Source organism: Aricia agestis, chromosome Z, assembly GCF_905147365.1.
Source record: "Aricia agestis chromosome Z, ilAriAges1.1, whole genome shotgun sequence".
Lineage (NCBI taxonomy): Eukaryota > Metazoa > Arthropoda > Insecta > Lepidoptera > Lycaenidae > Aricia > Aricia agestis.
The window spans coordinates 30267199-30287962 of NC_056428.1; the positions used below are offsets into that span (position 1 = coordinate 30267199).

Here is a 20764-nt window from a genome sequence, read left to right on the forward strand (position 1 = left end):
CAAATTCTCCTAACAAAGTCCTTATAGCTCGTGAATAACAAGAATGTCCTAAATCTAGAACTCTACAATGGTTATATTAATCCTAGGGGTACTACAAAGGAAAACATTGGGTTTGACAATGTCAAGACATCGTAGACAATGTCATTTTACATCACATTGACTATTTTTGCATACAGCTCTTTATAACATTAAACATCGAATGAAGCCCAATTATTTATGATATGTTACTTATTTAAAGTCCAGGTTAAGTTAGACTAAAAATATCTAATAATATAATATTTTGGGATAAAACATTAAAATTTTTATAATATGATATTGAATAAGTAAATTAAAAAGTCCGTAATAGGGTAGGGGTAGGTCCGTAATTTGGGTAAATTTTGAAAGGTTCAGATCTGATCAAATATATGTATAAGTAACGAATAATAATTAAAATAATAATTAAATAATTATATAATATTATGATTTCCAGACATGTAGACGCTGTTCTAGTCACAATAAGTAATTATTATTAGACATTCAATTATTATTATCATCTAAGCTTCATGCTTAAAGTCGAATTAAATATTTCATTTTTATATCCATTAAAGAAATGCTTAGATAATATTATATTACAATACAATATTTAACTCTATAGATTTAGTATTATTATTTTATTACTAAACCTGGTTCACGCTAACATTTATTACTTGCTAGTTGTAAATCATGTTATAGTCCCTTACTAATAAAAGTCTTTACAAAATGAATAACTATACAAGGTTTTGTCTTGTACATTGGAAAAGTCACATGACAGTCAAAGACAGCACTCGTACAGCAATCCTGTCGTGTAAATATTTTATTAGTCGGGGAGGTAGTGTCGAATAAAATTTATAAAATTGTCAACTAAACTTGAAACACGAATATATATGAAGCCTAAATATTAATTTCGAGTCAACACGTGTTAAATATTTAACGATGATTTGTTTAAGTAAATAAATTTGTAATAGTCATACTAAGTATATAAAACGTATTTTGTAATAGATAATAGCCGTTTAAAAAGCTAGCTTAAAATATAAACACTTAAAGTTAGATAATATAAGAAATGCTCAAAATTAACTATAATAATAATCAGCCTATATAGCATAAAATAGATTTAAATAACATATACTATCATACTAACAGTGTAACAACAACAAAATATAAATAATAAGTGCTCTTGTTTAAAACAAAATGCGACTGATGTGTAGAATCAACTTGCAAAGTACTCTAAAATAAGCTAATAAAAAGTTTCAAAATAAAAAATAAAAAGTGTGCAACGGTGAACATAAAAATACAAAACTTGCACCAATAATTAGTACACACTGAAACTTAAACCAAACGGAATGAGAGAGTATATTGTGATAGTATAAGATTTTCGTGTATAATAGCATAATATTATATATAAATAATCATTAATATCTTACAAATAAAAAATATGTCGGCATCTTTATGCATTCGTTGAATTCAATAGACAAAGACTTGTAATTTAATGCGAAAGCTGTCGCACAGAGAAATGTCAAAGAAATTAATTCCGTAACATAATAACAGATTGCGGATTCCATTTTTCCACGGATTGCTATTGATGCTCAATAATAATAATTTACCAAACAATAACTGGAAAAAAGAATGAGACCCACAAATCTGTTCCACATTCCACGGTGGTGATTATGGATACGTAATAGATTTTTGGCTGACGCTATATCGTTTATGGCTTGTCTCTGAAACCAGCGCTTGTCTAAAGATCCGACATAAAGTCAGGTAACGCGATGCACACCCTTAAAACTAGGTCGTGCTGGCGTCGGTGGGATCCACCACAATAAATAAGTCAAACGCGTCTACCGCGATGGCACAACACGATCGCTTGGCGACCGATAAATCTCTAATAAGCAACAGAACACGCCGAAATTAATTAAAGCGATGTGTGTTGACTCGGCTACTCTTTGGCTTGTCACACGTTCACTTGCGCGAGAGTTTTTGGCTCCTGGGAGCGGGTTTGGCTTGCTACGCGTGTCTCTTGGCGTGGAGGGCGAGGTGGTCGGAGCGGGAGAAGCAGCGGTCGCAGTGGCGGCAGCGGAAGGGCTTGGCTCCGGTGTGCTTGCGGTAGTGCCGCGTCAACTCGTCAGATCGCGCGAATCTCCACTCGCAGCCTTCCCACGAACACTTGTACGGCTTCTCGCCTGGAAACGACCGGGTTTTTTTAAGTAAAATTTTTAGAAGTGTAGGATAATATTTAAGGTAATCGTCCACTTATCGGTATCGGATGCACCCAACGGAATGCCTCAAACTAAAATCCGTTGCGTGCGGAGCGGTTTAGTGGACGTTGTTGTAAGCGTTCGTATACAAGGCAAACTAAAAACCGTTGCGTGCGATGCGTCCGATGCGTGCGATGCCGACAAGTGGTCGCTTACCTTTATAGAGTTTCTTGACTCTTAGACCTCGGTATAGTAAAATTTGAATGGTATTAAATTTTGTACCATCTAGGAAATTGATTCCTAGGCAGTTGACGGACCTACGTCATGTGGTCGGCTTATGTCAATTCAATGAGCTGTGATCACTGATCGGTCTGATGGGTTTGACTTAACGCGACCAAATTACTTTGGTCCTCCCTCCTCCTAGGAATCAACTTCTCTGATAGTACATTAACTTCAAATACAAAAAACATACTTTTTTTGCTATTTCGTTACGACTCCCAACGCTTCTACAGGGTGTAACAAAAGTCAAAACTAAGTGATAATACTTTAGGGTGTGTACGTGTTCCTTATACAGGGTGTAACAAAAACAAGTGATAATAATTTAGGGTGTGTACGTATTCCCTGTAGAGAGTTCACTGTGAAAGTAGCAGCGCTGAAAGACCAAAAATTTTTTTCACTTTTGTATGGGGAAACTCGTGACGCTCGTGCCCTTGCCCATACAAAAGTGAAAAAAAATTTTGGTCTTTCAGCGCTGCTACTTTCACAGTGAAATCTCTACAGGGAACACGTACACACCCTAAAGTATTATCACTTGTTTTTCTTACACCCTGTACAATATATGTATAATGTGTATTTTTCTTGTAATGTGTTTCGTTTACTTTTACAATGAACTCTATATAGAGTTCATTGTAAAAGTAGCAGCGCTGAAAGAGCAATTTTTTTCTCACTTTTGTATGGGAAAACTCGTGAAGCTGAGAAGCTTGCCCATTCAAATTACAAAAAAAAATGGTATTTAGCGTTGTTTCCTTCACAGAGAACTCTTTACAAGGAACACTTACACACCCTAAAGTATTATCACTTCGTTTCACCACGAAATAAGCAGCGCTGAAAAAGTTTTTTTTTTTGCGATTTGTATGCGTCTGCAATTTTTCCATACAAAAGTTTTAAAAAAAGTTACTCTCTCAGCTCTGCTACTTTCACACACACAACTCTATACATGGAACTCACACACGCCCTAAGTATGATCACTTTGTTTTGTTACACTCTGTATAGGTAATAGGACATAATGTTATGAGTTATGATATTGTTACATCAGATTGAAAGAGAGTAACGATAGGTCAATGTATGAATTTCTAGGTGTTCGGGCCATAGGCAGAATAAAATATCATTGTGTATGAAACTATAAGAAAATAATATTCTAAAATTAAACACACTCAACACAGAGACAAATTCTACGGACGTGTTATGTAATAAATACATTGTATTGCTACTTCAAATGGTCATCATTTTTATTAGGGTCTTTTTACTCTTACAAGTTACAGCTGAATCAATTTTATCACCCCTCCATAAAAAGGCTAATTGTGTTACAACTTACACATAATATCGCTAGGTGTTCCAAGGAAAGAAAAAAATATTCAAATTATGTATCTGAGATCACGAACATTATGCATACTTCAATTCAGGCGGTCTAGTATGCAATGATCCGCAAAGTGTGTGAAGTGGCATACTGGTACACCTTGGTCAAGAGTTGTTGTGCCTCGGAAAAGGTAATCGTACTTAGTAGTTAGTTTTAGTGCTAAGTGCCAAAAAGGGGCATCTCAGAACGATCCACGAAGGGGTGGGAGCTCAGAGTAAGTCCTATATACACTGCTTAAATTGTGGTGTATCCACCAAATATATCCTTCAAATATATATTTTTTCCTAAATGTACAATGAACACAAAAAGTTTGCGGAACACTGCTTTACTGTATGTTACTTACACTGTGGAGGAAGCCTTCAATATAATCAGATTTGCGGTATATTGCGATGCATTTGTATTTTAATCTTGTTGATTAATGTGAAATCGTGGTCAGAGTCCGGTGTTATATGGGTCAATATGCTTGTTGGCTGTTAGTCACTAGTAAATTGTGTTGCATAGAGTCATTTGTGCAATTGACCACTGACTTTTAATGGTCTTGGACTTGACTTAAAGTGGTTGTTTTGATTCATTGCAAATCTTTCCACCATGATGGGCCAATACGAGTCGGGGCTGTTTCACCACTTGCTGATGTGTGCCGTATAGGCTATCCACAACTTATTTGACATAAAGGGCCTGTTTCACCACTTAACTTGAAAAATAGAGTATGGAGAATCTGTCAAAAAAGTTGTGGATAGCCTATACGGCACTTTATCAGGAAGTGGTGAAACAGGCCCATATAGTACGGAGTATCTGTCAAATATGTTGTAGATAGCCTATCCCGTACTTATCAGGAAGTGGTGAAACAGGCCCTGATAAGTTCAAAAATGTAGAGGCATGTTCGTCCATGACTGCCTACTTACATTTTGCTCTTTAGTGGATCCCTTGCTTAACTGTTTGCTCAGCATGTGCATCGAAATTATACTATTACTATAATGGTAACTTATTATTATATTATTACTATTTATAATGGTAGAGATGAGTAAAAAAATGATTCCAACGGAAACGCACTCTGAGACGTACTTGTTGGCTGTCAATTGTTATACTCGAGTCGGTCATACATTTTTCTTTTGCCCTTGGCTACGTGAGACAGTAACTAGAGTATTTAACAGCCAATTGAGAGTTATCGTTCTAGGATATAAGGACCCTTTTCTTGACATTAGCTATGGATTTATGTATAGGCCATGGCTTAAGGGCGGCAGCGTACTATGGCATTCTAGGGGGGACGGCAGCGTCCTAGGATAGCGGCACAGTTTGTACATAGGGGCGGCAAAATTAAAGTGGCCTATGCTCATATAAAATATGTTAGGATGCGGGCAACTCGCGTGCGCTGCGGACCAATTCAGACCGCAAAGCGACGCGTAGATGCCTTTCTAAATTTGTATTGAATTGACCAATTTGCATGACATCTCACGCAATTGACGTCTGTCTTCCATACAAATTTAGAAATGCATCTACGCGTCGCGTTGCAGTCTGAATTGACCCTTAGTCCTTACGTATGTGTGTAGATTGTCTAGACATTACCTGTGTGGGTGCGTTTATGGGCTTTTAGGTGCGAACTTTTCGTGTAGACCTTGTCGCACGCTGGGAACTCGCACCTATGCACTCTGCGTCGCGAGTCTGTCGCGTGGCTGAGCGAGTGGTGACGTGACGCGTGGCGACGCACCGGCGGGGAACACGGCGCCTCGTCTAGAAGAGAACATGTGTTAGCGAGACAGGAATAAAGTTAAAGCGAGAGGTACATCTACACAACATTGACATGCGACATATCAGAGTTTGACAGACAGAAGGCGGAACCAGCCGGAACTATCTAGAGCAAGTTCCGATATACGACCCAGCACACTGGCCAGTGCTCGCGACGTCGTATTCATACGTTTCGAAATATTTTCGCAGACATCGAAGTATGAATTTGTCGGAACGTCATTATTGCATTATACAAAGACTACAAATACGTGGTATTTGTCACATTAGTCCAATATGACGTCGGATACATAATGTTGCAAGTACTGGCCAGCACATTTGGTTAAGTTTCAGAATCTAGCTCAGTACAACGGAATTTAAACATACATTGTTATATATCAAAATCAGCCGTCAGAATAACATTGACAGAAATGGACTAAATGATTCCGGCATCTGCCTGTATCAAGTTGATAACGGAAAGGTTAATTATAACAACTAAGATTCCCGATCAAGACGAGTTCGAATAGTCATGACGAATTTTTTTTCTTGTTGGTAAGTGAAAAGTGCCATTCACAAATAGGAATATCGGTGAAAAAATGACTTTGATGGCTTAAAAACTCTCCAAGATATCCATACAAAATGTTACCTAACTGTGACGTCACGCTTAGGCAGTTTGTTCGATAGCTATGTTAAATATTGCGTATATGAATATTGGTTTCATAAGATTTTTTTTATAAATTGCATAACTTATCGAATGGTATACAAAAATTAAGGCATTTTATAAAAAAAAATTCGACTTGACTATCTAACTTAGAAGGCTCACAACAGAAAAAATTCATAAGTTATGAAGCTGAAATTTTGGAAATATTTATATGTTATCGCTATGTCTTTATTTTATTTAAAAAATCAGCTAATCTTTGATCTTGTCGTCATCCCAACTCTCCTTCGAAATGAATCTTACAAAAATTATGAAACAATCAAAAAGTCACAAAATATTTTGCGGTACTGGAATCTGGATACACTTAACTAATTCAAATTAATAAAATGTAAACTGCGATTTTGTGTTAATTTGTTTATAATATGTAACATATTTTGATTTTCTTGTAATTGATCCAAAAAACATTGCTGCACTCTGCTGTAGCCAAGATCGACAGCGGTTAACAACCCTTCGATGAATTATGATCTCAATCGTGCCCAGGTGACATACTTTAAGCCGTTTTGGGAATGGGATATGACGCAATGAATTTAATCAGAAGCAGAATTGAACTAGAAAGTATTTGATAAGCTAAAATAGAATTAAAACTTTATTAAGGGCTTCCACACATAAACACGCTACGACGTCGCGTCGTGGAAATATCTACGACACGACGTCGCGTGTCACGAAAAAGTTGTTGTGGTCTTTTTTTTTTATGAAATAAGGGGGCAAACGAGCAAACGGGTCACCTGATGGAAAGCAACTTCCGTCGCCCATGGACACTCGCAGCATCAGAAGAGCTGCATGTGCGTTGCCGACCTTTTGAGAGGGAATAGGGTAATAGGGGAGAGTAGGGATGGGAAGGGAATAGGGGAGGGTAAACTTACTCACTCGGCGAAACACAGCGCAAGCGCTGTTTCACGCCGGTTTTCTGTGAGAACGTGGTATTTCTCCGGTCGAGCCGTCACATTCATGCCGAAGCATGGCTCTCCCACGTATACCTATTTCTAAGGCATATTTTAAAGGTCTATTTTTAAGGCATTCTACTTCTTTATAAAGTGAATCCCGTTATTCATGGTTGAAAGAAATGGGTGGATCCAGTATCTTCTGAGTATCTGTCTTTTCTTTCTTCGTTTTCTTATTATCAGCTGCAGCAGAAGACAAGTTACGACGTCCTGTCGTAGATTCCCGCGATGCGACGTCGTATCGTGTTTATGTGTGGGAGCCCTTAGATACCTATTAAGAAAGTAATGGAACTGTGGAACAATGGCACGGCAATAAAATTTTATTTAACTTTAAAGTAATAAAATTAAAAGTGTGCGAATGTGTAAGTTTGTTTCACGCATTAACTACTGAACAGATTTTCATCTTATTTGGCATGGTGGTTATTTTGGACATGAATTAACACATAGGCTACTTTTTATCCCGAAAAAGTAGAGTATTCCCGTTGGATGCAGTTGCAACCCGATACCAATCGCAGGTAAAAGACCAGTTTTTATTAAGCCGCAAAGTAACCGTAAGAATCCTATAAAGTGTTTGAGGCGGACGTATAAAAAACGTATTAACTTAATTAAGATAAAAAAATTGTGCAGCCTAATTATATTATTTTTATTTTTTATGCTCTGTACCTAAATAGAATTGGTAAAATGTTATTCATGAAACCAATAATATTATGTTATTGGTTGCATTAATGATTATAAACAAAAATATATTTATTATGTTAAATGTATAAACCATTATTTCATTAAAACGTATTATTGATAACCAAAAAAATTAGTCTTGAAATTTGAAAAGTTTCATCTACTCGACGCTAGATTTCGCTCTAGGGACTTCGTTTTAGATTGTGGACGTTTATTTGAACTTTGAAGTTTAAATAAAATAAGGACCTGCCTGCCTAGCATACGCCAACGAGATATCTCACTCTACGTGTTTGATGGCTTGTCTCTTCATCTCTATTGACCCTAACATGACAAAAAATTTTCTCGCGTAGACAATCGAAATGACACATTTTTAAAAAGTTTTGTCGAGATAATGTCGAGATTTTGACATTGACAGACGAGTAGTTTTTAATTATCTCGAGAGTGAGATATCTCGTTGGCGTATGCTAGGTAGGCAGGTGCCTTACTCCCGAAACTAGACTTCAACGGTTTTTGACATTTTTTAGACATATTATTTTAGATGGCTAAAGTGTCAAAAAACCGTTGAAATCGCAAATCGAAATCGATATCAGTTTCGGGAGTAAGGCACCAGGTATAATCTAACATTGAACTTTACAAAACAGGTAACTCTTATTAATAAAAAAAAATCCACACTGAACATACTACGGGCTTGTCGGATTAATGCCAAATAATTATGGTTTCATGAATCATGATTAAAAAAATAAAAATAAATTCACATAACACCCCTAGTTTATGTAAGTCGGTTAAAAGTTTGTCTTTACAAAGTATTTAAAATATGTACTATCAGAGAAATTGCTTTATAATAGGCAGATGGCAAACCCACTAGACCTGGATCCCAGAAGGATAAGACATAATATCTTACTCTCTGATGGATGAAACCATAGGTTATTAGTAGTGCCTTGTGTACTTAGAATACCTGCGAATTTGTGTAGCTATAACAATCATGGTACTGTAGGCTATGTAGGTAATGTAATTTTATAACAAAAAAAGAATACTATAGAATTAAAATTTTAATGTAGGTATACAAATTATTTCCAGCTCTAAAATACTCACGTTATGTATTTTATATCCGGGTTAGTTAACCGATAACGAACCCGGATATAAAATATATTTTGTTTAACATTCAAATTGAAAAAAAAAAAAGATTTTGAATTCAGAAACAAGAATTTAACATTCCGTTTATAATGTGTATAATGTATATAACATCGAGTACTAAACATGGAACTAACCAGTGGGTTTTTTGACAGGTTTCACCGGTTTCGAGGTTTTGGTTGGCTTGATTGGAGTCAAACCTAGGCTAAGCAAGGGGGCGGGTGGTCTCGACGAAACTTTTTCTTTAAAACCTAGATTAAATAATTAAATGTTACTGTATTAAGCAAGTATTTTACATGCAAAATACAATTGCAGAAACAATTAGTTGATGTTAGTTTTAATTGTACCTAAGTTAAGAAAGCTCAAAAACCTTACTAGTAAAAATATTTTAAAAGCAGATCTACTTAATAAACAAGGTCTGCCTAATGCTGTTATCTGTCATGTGCCTTTTTCAATGATCCAGACAAAGATTTTTCGGATGAAGACGACAGATATTGGTCTGACTATGTCAAGAGTTCAAGACCTTGTAAAGTTATTAGCTTTGTAAATATTTTTATTAGTAAGAGCTTTAGTAGTGTTCATTACATTTAGTACTTCTATCACTAGTGAATTATTTTTTAACACAAAATAAGCTGTAACTGACCATCCTCCTTTTTAATTCTGGATGTTGAGACAAGCCCAGGTATGACCTCAAGTCGAGACAACTCTGCGAATCCTGTACAAACAAACCATGATTGAATGGTATAACCTAGTTTTCTAAATTAAGTTATTATTTCTTAGCACTAGTTGTAGTTTATACGTGGGAGAGCCATGCTTAGGCACGAATGGGCCGGCTCGACCGGATAAATACCACGTTCTCACAGAAAACCGGCGTGAAACAGCGCTTGCGCTGTGTTTCGCCGAGTGAGTGAGTTTACCGGAGGCCCAATCCCCTACCCTATTCCCTTTCCTACCCTCCCCTATTCCCTTCCCTTCCCTACCCTCCCCTATTCCCTCTTAAAAGGCCGGCAACGACATGCAGCTCTTCTGATGCTGCGAGTGTCCATGGGCGACGGAAGTTGCTTTCCATCAGGTGACCCGTTTGCTCGTTTGCCCCCTTATTTCATTAAAAAAAAAAAGTTATTTCTAGTTTTCTCCTATACGGTAATTATGCCCTGCGCAAGTTTTTTTTATGCCAGTTCTTCTTGCCGGTTTAGTTCCCGAAACGGGTGGCTGCCACTGGTTCGGGGACCACAATTATTAGTGCTCTAGCAGCTGGCTCTGATTATATTACAAGTACGTACCTAATAGTTTTATGATTCATACAAATGACATTGCGATGCGAATTCGCAGTTGGGTGTGAAAGCCCTTAGTGTGCAAATAAAAGAAAGTAACTGACCCGATCGTTTACTGGAAGATAAGAGAGCGATGTCAACCATGGGTTCCGGTGAGTCTGGCCGGTCCTCGTAGCCTAAAACAGAATTACATTGAAATACCTATAAATAAAGAAACTTAGGGTGCCTACAAACCGTTACCTAGCCTTAGCATTTTGATAATTCCAGTGTGTATTTTCAAATTACCCTAAAATTAGTTCTTTAACATAAGTACTAAATATTTTCCTGCTTTCAGTTTTATTCTATACAGGTACACTCATCAGTTTTTTTAAAATGAGTAATTTTCAAAATAGCAAGGTTGGTCTGTTAGCAAAGAATCCAAACGAAACGTATTTACTTCTCGTTTAAGTGCTTGCTATTTAGAAATCTGATGATGTGCTCAAAGTTGCACAGATTGAATCGATACCAATAGTCGTGAACAAATTACGCAACACCATTCAGCCCGTCCACACGTATTAAATCGTTAGCTAAATGCGTGTAAACTAGCCACAACATTCACAAAATAAATTGTAATTGACACCAATTGAGGGAACAACACCGACTAATCAGTAAAACGCAAGAATAGCAACGAAAATAAAACGGAACTGCTGTATTTGTACTGTCAGAGAAAAGGATTTAGAGATAGCTACATAACGTAGGTACTCCATCTGCCTGAATTTACTACTTTTTACCCTAAATACAATTTTTTAATGAAATAATGAAAGCAGAAATATGAAATTATTTTTTTTCACGCGGGCATTGAAATCTTAGCGGATGGTCATGACAGGCACCTTTCATTGTTTTTGAAAAGGGTGAAAGATCGAGGTGAATTGACCGTGTGCAAAGTATGGCACAAAATAAATGTTGAAGCATAAATCGAAGAGCCTGACTGTGTTTAGGCCGAGTAGTATTTTGTGAAACGGTATTAACTACCAGAGAAATCAGTAATTGTCTGGCAGTTAGCGGACCTACGTTATCTCTTTAGCATAGATTTTCTTTATCGTTTTTTTATAAAATCGCCGATTAAAATAAAAGCGTGGTTACTACGAAGTTCTCGTTATCTTTGTTTAACGCTTCAACTCCTAAACGGCGATCAGGCCGCGAAACCCCGGCGATTCTATAAAGAAGCGATTAAGAAAATGTCTTGGCTACAGGCTCTGGTTGTGTATTGAAAACCAGATAACTTCACGACTAAAATAATCTGACCAAATAATTGGTTTACCATCTGCGTGTAAATCGATTTCTCTGATGGTACAACTTGGGAAAGCTAAAGAACTTTTTTTCGGATAAAACTTCACGAACATAAAAAATTTAATTTGTTTTGTAATTTTGAAAACATAAATACTTAGTATTGCTTGCTGCTTGTAATAATAAATACTTAGTATTGCTTGCTGCTTGTAATGATAAATACTTAGTATTGCTTGCTGCTTGTAATAATAAATACTTAGTATTGCTTGCTTCTTGTAATAATAAATACTTAGTGTTGCTTGCTGCTTGTAATAATAAATACTTAGTATTGCTTGCTGCTTGTAATAATAAATACTTAGTATTGCTTGCTGCTTGTAATGATAAATACTTAGTATTGCTTGCTGCTTGTAATAATAAATACTTAGTATTGCTTGCTGCTTGTAATAATAAATACTTAGTATTGCTTGCTGCTTGTAATAATAAATACTTAGTATTGCTTGCTGCTTGTAATGATAAATACTTAGTATTGCTTGCTGCTTGTAATAATAAATACTTAGTATTGCTGCATCCACCAAACTTTAAAACTTTGTATTATTGTAATGACCGGGCTGCACCTGCGTAGTGCTTCGTGCTAAAAACGATACCATTGGACGATCTGCGTGTATTGTCCAATGGTATCGTCTCATAGCACGAAGCTTCGTGACGATAGACGCTTGTGCGGCCGCGGCATTAGATGTTGGATTGTGTTGCGTGACAAAAACATACTCAGAATTTTCGAAACAAAAAATCTATGTGAAAATGGGAATGTGAGGTAAAACGATCCCTACGGGTCAAATGACCCCTCCCCTTAAATCAGATTAAAACAGAGGCATCTTTCCAAATGCACGTGAAACGGGTTGCCCATAACCCTGCCAGTTGCCACTTATAGTATCATGGCGATCAGAGCGCTTGGCAAAATTTCATTTAATTTTTTTAAAGTGTCGCTCTGATCTAAATTAAGCCTGTTTTTGGACTTTCATAACTTTTTACGAATTCGTGTTTATTTAAATGTTATTTTGTTATAGGGTATTAATAGCAGTTACCTAATATTTAAACAGTTTTAGATCACCCCACGTGGTATTTGATGGTTGTGTTTTGATAGATTTCTTGGAATTTGGTATATGGGGTGAAATTATCCCTATTTGTGTGTGTAAATGTGTAAATGATCCCTGGATATAACGTAGAAATTGGCGAATTTTTATCTTTTGATGGAATTGTTATTTTATTTTTATTATTAAAGAACAAATATATTATCAAAGATTTTTCAGAAGTCACAACTATCGTGTTTTGCCTTGAGACGGACCAATAAACTGACAGACAGCAAGATCTTAATAAATTTGCTCCTCTTTTTATCCTTTGGCTACCGAAGCCTAAAAAACTTGGTAATAAACTAAAGATGCGTGTTTCTTAATTATATGCTTATATTGGTTATCAATAATAAATATTATCTCTGGGATTATTTTACCCCAACTCAAGGAATCATTTTATACATAGGGGTGTATAAAATGATCCTTTAGTTAAACTTTTACAAAAACCTCTAGTACAAAAAAAGTACGTACATGAGTAAAAAAATAAGTATGCTATCACGAAGTTTGGTAAATTCACTACATCCAGCCATATAAATATTGCGATTTTTCCTTCAACTATAGACATACTTAAGATTTTTCCCTTAAGGGGATCATTTTACCTCACCTTCCCCTAATGCTCTATGCTCACACCGAATTTTGAAATTAAAATTAATCAGAAAGCTTTTAAAAATTTGCAAAACAAAAAAATATTAAATTTATAATTTAGCAAAGAATATAAGAAGCGCCGCCGCCTGATGGATCTACTAATCTAATTTTTGATATTTAAATAACGTACTCTAGTGAAGGAATCGATCGATCAATTTGATTTGATTTAGACCAAATAAGAGAAAAATAAATGCGAGTAGGTACTAAAAGTATATTTCTTTGCACAAAGATATATTAAGAGTTCTAGTTTAGGCTAACGCGGGATTAGTAGATCAACAGTAGAACAGCGAAAATAATCCTTTTACATCCATTTATTGTTAAATTTTTGTTTTATTTTCGCGAGCCGAATTGAAGCCGAATTGTCTGATCATAGTGATCGTTTTTGTTTTCATAAAATTTTGAATTTGGTACGTCATTTTGTGGTCAGGTAACTTTAAACAAGAATTTAACATTGTTAAAAATTTAATGTTTAACTGACATGGTTTTTCAGGAGCTACACCAAACCCAATTAAAGGATCACGAATTCGAACTGGCTTCCTTGTGTAGCCTGCATTAAGAAATTTTCATTAAACAATTTCATAACATGAACACGAACATTCAAAATTTGCACATTTAATAATTAGCAAAGATGTTCTGCACCTTTATAAGGAATATCGTAAATGAATATGTTAAGTCCACAAAATATCTTCATTGATCATGAATATTTGATGTGAATAAATTTACACACATCAGGAATCGCTAATTATTGTTAATTATGAGTCTTTTCAGTCGATAGCTTAATAGGTGTAAACTATATAAATAATATTCATATTCTATTCAAACTGTAGATAAATTATTTACTTATTAGTAGAAACACTTTGGTATTTCAAATGCTTCGTCACATTTCTGTTCTATATTTTTTTTACATATGAGCCATTTGTTTTCTTATAATTATATACTAGCTATTTGACCGAGCTTTGCTCGGTATTCGATAAAACACGACTAAGATGACATTTTCTAAAAGAGATTCTTAGCTAGATCGATTTATCGCCCCCGAAACCTACTAAATATACTAAATTTCATGAAAATCGTTGGAGCCGATTCAAAGATACTAATTATTATATACAAGAATTGCTCGTTTAAAGATATAAGATAAGATACCAGCGTATGTCGGTGCCTTAGATGTTATATTTGGTATAATAACAAGAATTTCACGTTTCATGTAACACCCGAAAAAAGCAGGGACTAACCCGCTTTTTGGGTGTGGATACCAGTCCAGGGCTGAACAAAGAATTCTTTGGTATTATATACTGGCCATAACACAAGTTTTTACTTAGCATGGGATTATTCGACGTGATGTACGATACCTTGCTTTTATACTATTGTATGAATTAATAAACACTTTGAATTGACAACCGAATCCTATGGGCAAAAATATTTCAACGATCCATCTAACACTATTTTACTAGGAGTATTCTAATCTCTTTTTCCATCGGTTTTGACTTTTTTTGACAAGAATGACAAGGACACTACAACTGGCTGGCTGTAAAACGAAATTGAAAATAATATAATCTTGATATATAAGAGCCTCTTTATATTTTAAAATACGCCTAAACATTAGATCCTGATTCAAAATTGAAAGCATCAAAATCAAAATTTAATATAACATCAATATATTTTTATGGCTAACAATAAATTAAAATTCGTTTGATGACTATGATTTTATGGAGAAAAGTTTGAAATCTAAAAGCATCTACGGTCTAAATTTAGCTGATAAAAACTAGAAATACGAGTTAAAATTGAAACCTTTTATCTACACTATTCTAGGAATTTTAATATTTTAAAAATCTCTACGAATAAGCTAAAGCATCCTCAAGGTGATGGTAGATTCTACCGCAACGAGTTAAAAGACACCTGTTTCACCACTTCCTGATAAAGTGCTGGTTAGGCTATCCACAACTTTTTTGACAGATTCTCCATACTCTATCTGTCAAGTTAAGTAGTGGTTAGCCTATCCGGCAATTATCAGTGGTGAAACAGGCCAACTATTGATTTTAGTGAAATTTAGATTTCATTTTTGGATTTTAGAAAAATGTTGACTAGGTACTTAACAATAATTATGGAAATTGAGAGAGAAAGAACCGGAGCATAAGCTTCTATCAACGTACCTTTTGGTTCATCACAATCGCTGAGGACTTCGCTTTTGACGGTGGTGATTGTGAACAGTCTCGGTGATGGTGGTGAGGTGATGGGGGGAGTCATGGACCGCGCCCAGTCCTCCTCCTTGCGTTTCCCCCTTGGCTCCTCCCGCAGGTATCTTTCCATTTCGTAACATGTCTGCGAATAGGAAGTTGAAAGGATTAGTATTACGAATTATGTGTTTAAATTTACAAATTAGATCCGAAATAAGTTTGGGCAAAGCTACCGGATACCGAACTATTACTTGTTGTATTTTTCCGGTTTTTAGCGATAACGCTTGTTCTCTAAATCCTGTGTAATATGAATTGCTTAAGACAAAGATTTAATAAAGTTTTAATTAACACACAGGACCAACGATACCTACACGTTAACTAAGGGCTGATTTTTCAATCTTCTGATAAATTCGTTTTTGTGGGCGACGGTATTCGCTTTCATTAGCCGATGTTTCCGCTCGTTTATTAAATAAAGAACTTGCCCATAGGGGTTATGAATCAGCCAGTAAATGCTACTTGTCTAACGAATTTATGAAAAGAAGCTTGCAGTCCCTAGAGGAAGCTTGTTTGAGCTTTTACCGAGCGGTTTTCTAAGCTTATGCTGGAAAACATAACGTCGTTGGTACGATGCAATCTGCATTTTAAGCGCCTTATCACACTGGCGATTAGCGAACGATTTGAAAGCGACGCGACTGCGCAGCGCACACGCCGCGATTACGCCGCGATCGCGCGGCGTGCACGCAGCTTGCCTTCGGCGTTTGGACACCCAGCAGCAAAATGGATTCTGAGTTCTGACGTCACTCCCTAGACGAGTCTACTATATATAATAATAATCTCTGTGGACGAGTGTATAAAATGGCGTCCACGCCACGCCGCGACGACGCGGCGCTGTCGCGACGTGCACGCCGTGCAATCGCGGCGTGTGCGCTGCGCAGTTGCGTCGATTTCAAATCGCTCGCTAATCGCCAGTGTCATAAGGCACTTAAGCTCTATCATTCTCATACAAAACTTTCTCTCTTAAGGTGGCCATACACGGGACAATTATCGTAACGATTTATCTCCTCGATGTTAAAATCGAACGACAAAATGTACGTGTGTAGCAATATCGCAAACGATTTTACGTTCAAAAGATCGATTGGACGATTTTCTTGACGATCGATCGAAACGACAAATTGTCCCGTGTATGGGCACCTTTAGACAGTAGATGAGAGTAGTTTATCTATTTACTAGCGCTTTTGATTGTCTGAAACATTAACCAATAAACAAAGTTTCAGAAAACCATAGTCAAAAAACACAGAAACTGGCATTAGTCTTAAATATCAGCTTTATGGTAGTGAGCGAAAATTTGACCGATTTCAGCCTTGTGACACACATAAGTCATGACTCATAACAGTTAGGTTTTATATTAAGGATTTAGGTCAAATAAGGTCACAACAAGTACCTAACTAGTAGTCTAGTTTTATGAAGTCATTAAATACGCAAGTTATATCCTTGAACTGTCAGAGAAATTGTTTCATACGCAGAAGGAGGACCTACGTAATTTGGTCAGGTTGTATCAAATCATCAATGGGCTTGACATAACACAAATAAATGACGTAGGTCATCTGACTATGAGTCAACGTCTCTGGGTAGTGTCGCATAGACAAAATCACTATTGATCAGACCAAGTAATTTGCATAATTGAACTATTGGGTCTTATAATTTTGCGTGAAATTGAGAGAGTCACTGAAATGACTCTACACGTTAATTAAATTAAGTATCAATACCAAACTGGGGTTTCACTTATTAATTACTAGCGACCCGCCCCGGCGTCGCACGGGTATAAAATATATAGCCACTGAAAAAATGATTAAAATCGATAGCCTATAAATCCTTCACGTGGTCTACTACTTATCTGTGCCAAATAACATAAAAATTGCTCCAGTAGTTCGCGAGATAAATAATTTACCCCGTTTTTTTCACATTCTTCTATTATAGTCTTAGCGTGATGAAATATAGCCTATAACCTTCCTCGATAAATGGGCTCTCTAACACTGAAAGAATCATTAAAATCCGTTGCGTAGTTTTAAAGATTAAAAGGAACAAAGGGACATGAGGGATTGTTCTCATAGGAAAAGTTGTTCAATTTGACGAGCACATTTGATGGTTTCTAGGATTTGTTTGTGTTTACACTAACATACTGTATTAAAATGGTTAGAAAAACCAGACACAGATGAGACTCAAAATTATAACAATTTCGCACAGCAGCAATCAGAAATTAGCATGAAATGTAACAAAACATCGCATAGGCTGAGTGTAATTGTAATAATTTACTTCGCAAATATAATACGTAATTAAATACAACAGAAATAAAATCGAAAGCAATATCCTTACATAACGGTTTCATTCGCAAGCATATCATTAGACGGCCCTTGAATGCACTTTTATATTCAAATTAAGTCGTCATGCATAATAATTCGCCTTCATCAATATAGGTCAGCTGCACTGCCGGCTTTCAAAGAAAAATGAATGGTTGGAGAAAAATGTTAAATTAAGAAATTTAAAAACAAACTCTAATAAGATATCAAATCGTTGGAACTTGCTTACAACCTTTCATGAAATAGATAAACCCAAAAATAGAGAACCAAGCGGGCTGATGATGGTAAACTATTTCTAAGAACACTCTAATTCATGTCAGCTTTCAAACATAAAAAAGTAAGTACATCAAAATCGGTCTAACCGTTTGGATGTTGCCATGCTACGGACATACACACAAACAGACACGTAAACTTATAAGAACTCTATTTTTTTAAAGAAGTATTTTAATCACCTGTCACGTTCAAACTTCTATCACAAACGCAAAGCTTATTGTCGCTGCAGCATTTAACTTCTTCAATTACAAATTTTCGAGCACAGCACATTATCTTTATCACCAGCCAAATTTCAAATTGTTACTTATGTAACGAGTTAATTTGTAATTGTAACATTTATATCTACATATTAAATTCTATTAGACATTTTATTAGTACATTATTTTCCGAAAACTCAGCACTTTACAAAACAAAAATATACACTTATTATGAATTAGAATCAGTTTTTACATAAAATATAATAAGATTCTAATTAGTTGGTATTAAAATATTTGCCTGTTAAAAAATGCATTTCTCTTTGAACATTCGTTCTAGAAATTGCGACGAACAATGCATACGAGCCAGACCCACACCCAACAATAATATTATTATGAATTACGAGTATCCGAGAAATCGATTCATAGGATTAGACGTGGGAGAGCCATGCTTCGGCACGAATGGGCCGGCTCGACCGGAGAAATACCACGTCCTCACAGAAAACCGGCGTGAAACAGCGCTTCCGCTGTGTTTCGCCTAGTGAGTGAGTTTACCGGAGGCCCAATCCCCTACCCTCTCCTATTTCCTTCCGTACCCTCCCCTATTCCCTTCCGTACCCTCCCCTATTCCCTTCCCTACCCTCCCCTTTTACCCCTTAAAAGGCCGGCAACGCACCTGCAGCTCTTCTGATGCTGCGAGTGTCCATGGGCGACGGAAGTTGCTTTCCATCAGGTGACCCGTTTGCTCGTTTGCCCCCTTTTTTCATAAAAAAATAAAAAAAATAAAATAGGAACCTACGTAATCAAGCTCAGCAGAATCACGACTATATTACCTTGCCAAATAACGCCGTTTTTGATAATTATGTCTCATAAAGTGTAGACTGCTGTCTGTTAGTTTTCTTTTGGTGCCTGATTGCTTTTCGGATGTTATTTTTTTCCGACACTCTTATCCTCTAGAGAAAGATTAATGTATGCTAACTTCATTCTATCTTTCACTTTTTCAAGGCGTATGCATGAATCAGTCTGGTTTTAAAAAGTACCGATTCTTGTTTTCCTATAAACACAGAAAAAACAGGCGCCTTTAAAGATAACCAGATAAACGTCATAAGCGTTCTGTTTTAACTCTAGTTTGGGTTAACCGTGTTTAGCACCCACTGACTTTACTTCCCCATGAAGGTCAATGCTCTTAACCAAGGTTTACAAAAGTATAGGGCATAGCGTCCAGTTAACGGTAACTGCCACGCAATGCAAGGTATAATAGGCCTTGTTAAAGGTCGGTAAGATTTAAAATCATCTGCACCACTCCATTTCCTTTTACTATCATCATTCATCGTACGTACGGGAGATGTTTTCGTTGTAAAAGATTTTGTTTTATCCTCATAAGCTACATTTAATCTCTAACATATGCAATTCTCGTGCCACAGTGTTTGCGCGCAAACGGCTCAACCGATTTGAATGAAATTTTGTATGTACATTAGTTAGGCATGAGAATAAGTTTTATCTACATTTTTTATTGATACTAAAAATAATTTATATGGCATAACAACGTTTGCCGGGTCAGTTAGTATTGTAATAAAACTCGAAAGAATGAAGATGACATGACTAAGAATTGAGAACACTCTCGACTCTCGAATACTATAGATCATGTCAGCTTTTAAACGGGGTGCCCTCCGGGAGTGCCTTCTTACTCGTGGCTTCAAAGAAGATCAAAATCAGTTCATCCGTTCGATATAGGATGTACCAACATCTGATCTCTGTCGCAACCGGCAACACCCATCTGCTATTAGAGAACTTATCGATGTGTTAGGTTAATTGGCACTCAACCTTCTTTTATACGGGCACGCTTTGGACGTGATGTCGCGGTTCGCAACCAAAGTTTTTTAGGGTTAAAAAATATCATTCTTCAAAATAAGCGATTTAAAGGTGGACTTTTTTTTACACTTTCGCGAAGTCGAAGAGTGCACTATTTTGCCGATGGGCGTGAATTTCCAAATGGTTATTGACTTCACGCGGGCCGCAGTTTGTGTTAGGCAGTTTCAAGGACCCGGTTAAGTTACTCTGCTATATTATCTATGGTGTAGTTTTTAGGGTTCCGTACCCAAAGGGTAAAAACGGGACTATATTACTAAGACTTCGATGTCTGTCTGTCTCCAGGCGAACCGCTATAGCTTCTTCTAGAACCATAAAGTTACCTCTACCTCTCCTTTTTTATACCTCTAGGTACATTAACTTTATGTCTAGAACTAGACTTCTAGAATTTCCACAGATTGTGTATTTCTGTTACCATTGTAACAAAAAATACTAAAAACAAAATAAAATTAATATTCCCAGACAACAAACGCGATTTTTTTGGCTTTTTTTTCTCGATTGATAATAGTATAGCATCAGTTAGGCACTTAAAATTTTCACAAAACCATTACAACCATTACA

The 20764-nt window shown here is 36.2% G+C and overlaps 1 protein-coding gene across 3 annotated transcripts in view; it reads right to left on the reverse strand.

Annotated features, from left to right (window-relative positions):
* Positions 1-1033: 1033 nt before the first annotated feature.
* The window catches only part of LOC121738451 (Krueppel-like factor luna), a 119745-nt gene continuing 100014 nt past the window's right edge, over positions 1034-20764 (reverse strand). The window contains exons 2-7 of one of the 3 annotated variants that reach the window (XM_042130506.1): positions 15487-15655; positions 10406-10477; positions 9671-9742; positions 9165-9278; positions 5407-5571; positions 1034-2192 (exon numbers count right to left, since the gene is read on the reverse strand). In XM_042130506.1, coding sequence (XP_041986440.1) covers positions 2017-2192; positions 5407-5571; positions 9165-9278; positions 9671-9742; positions 10406-10477; positions 15487-15655 — 768 coding nt within the window. In that variant the 3' untranslated portion in view covers positions 1034-2016. The remainder of the gene's footprint in view (positions 2193-5406; positions 5572-9164; positions 9279-9670; positions 9743-10405; positions 10478-15486; positions 15656-20764) is intronic. The other 2 variants (XM_042130507.1, XM_042130508.1) reach the window with 2 other exon arrangements.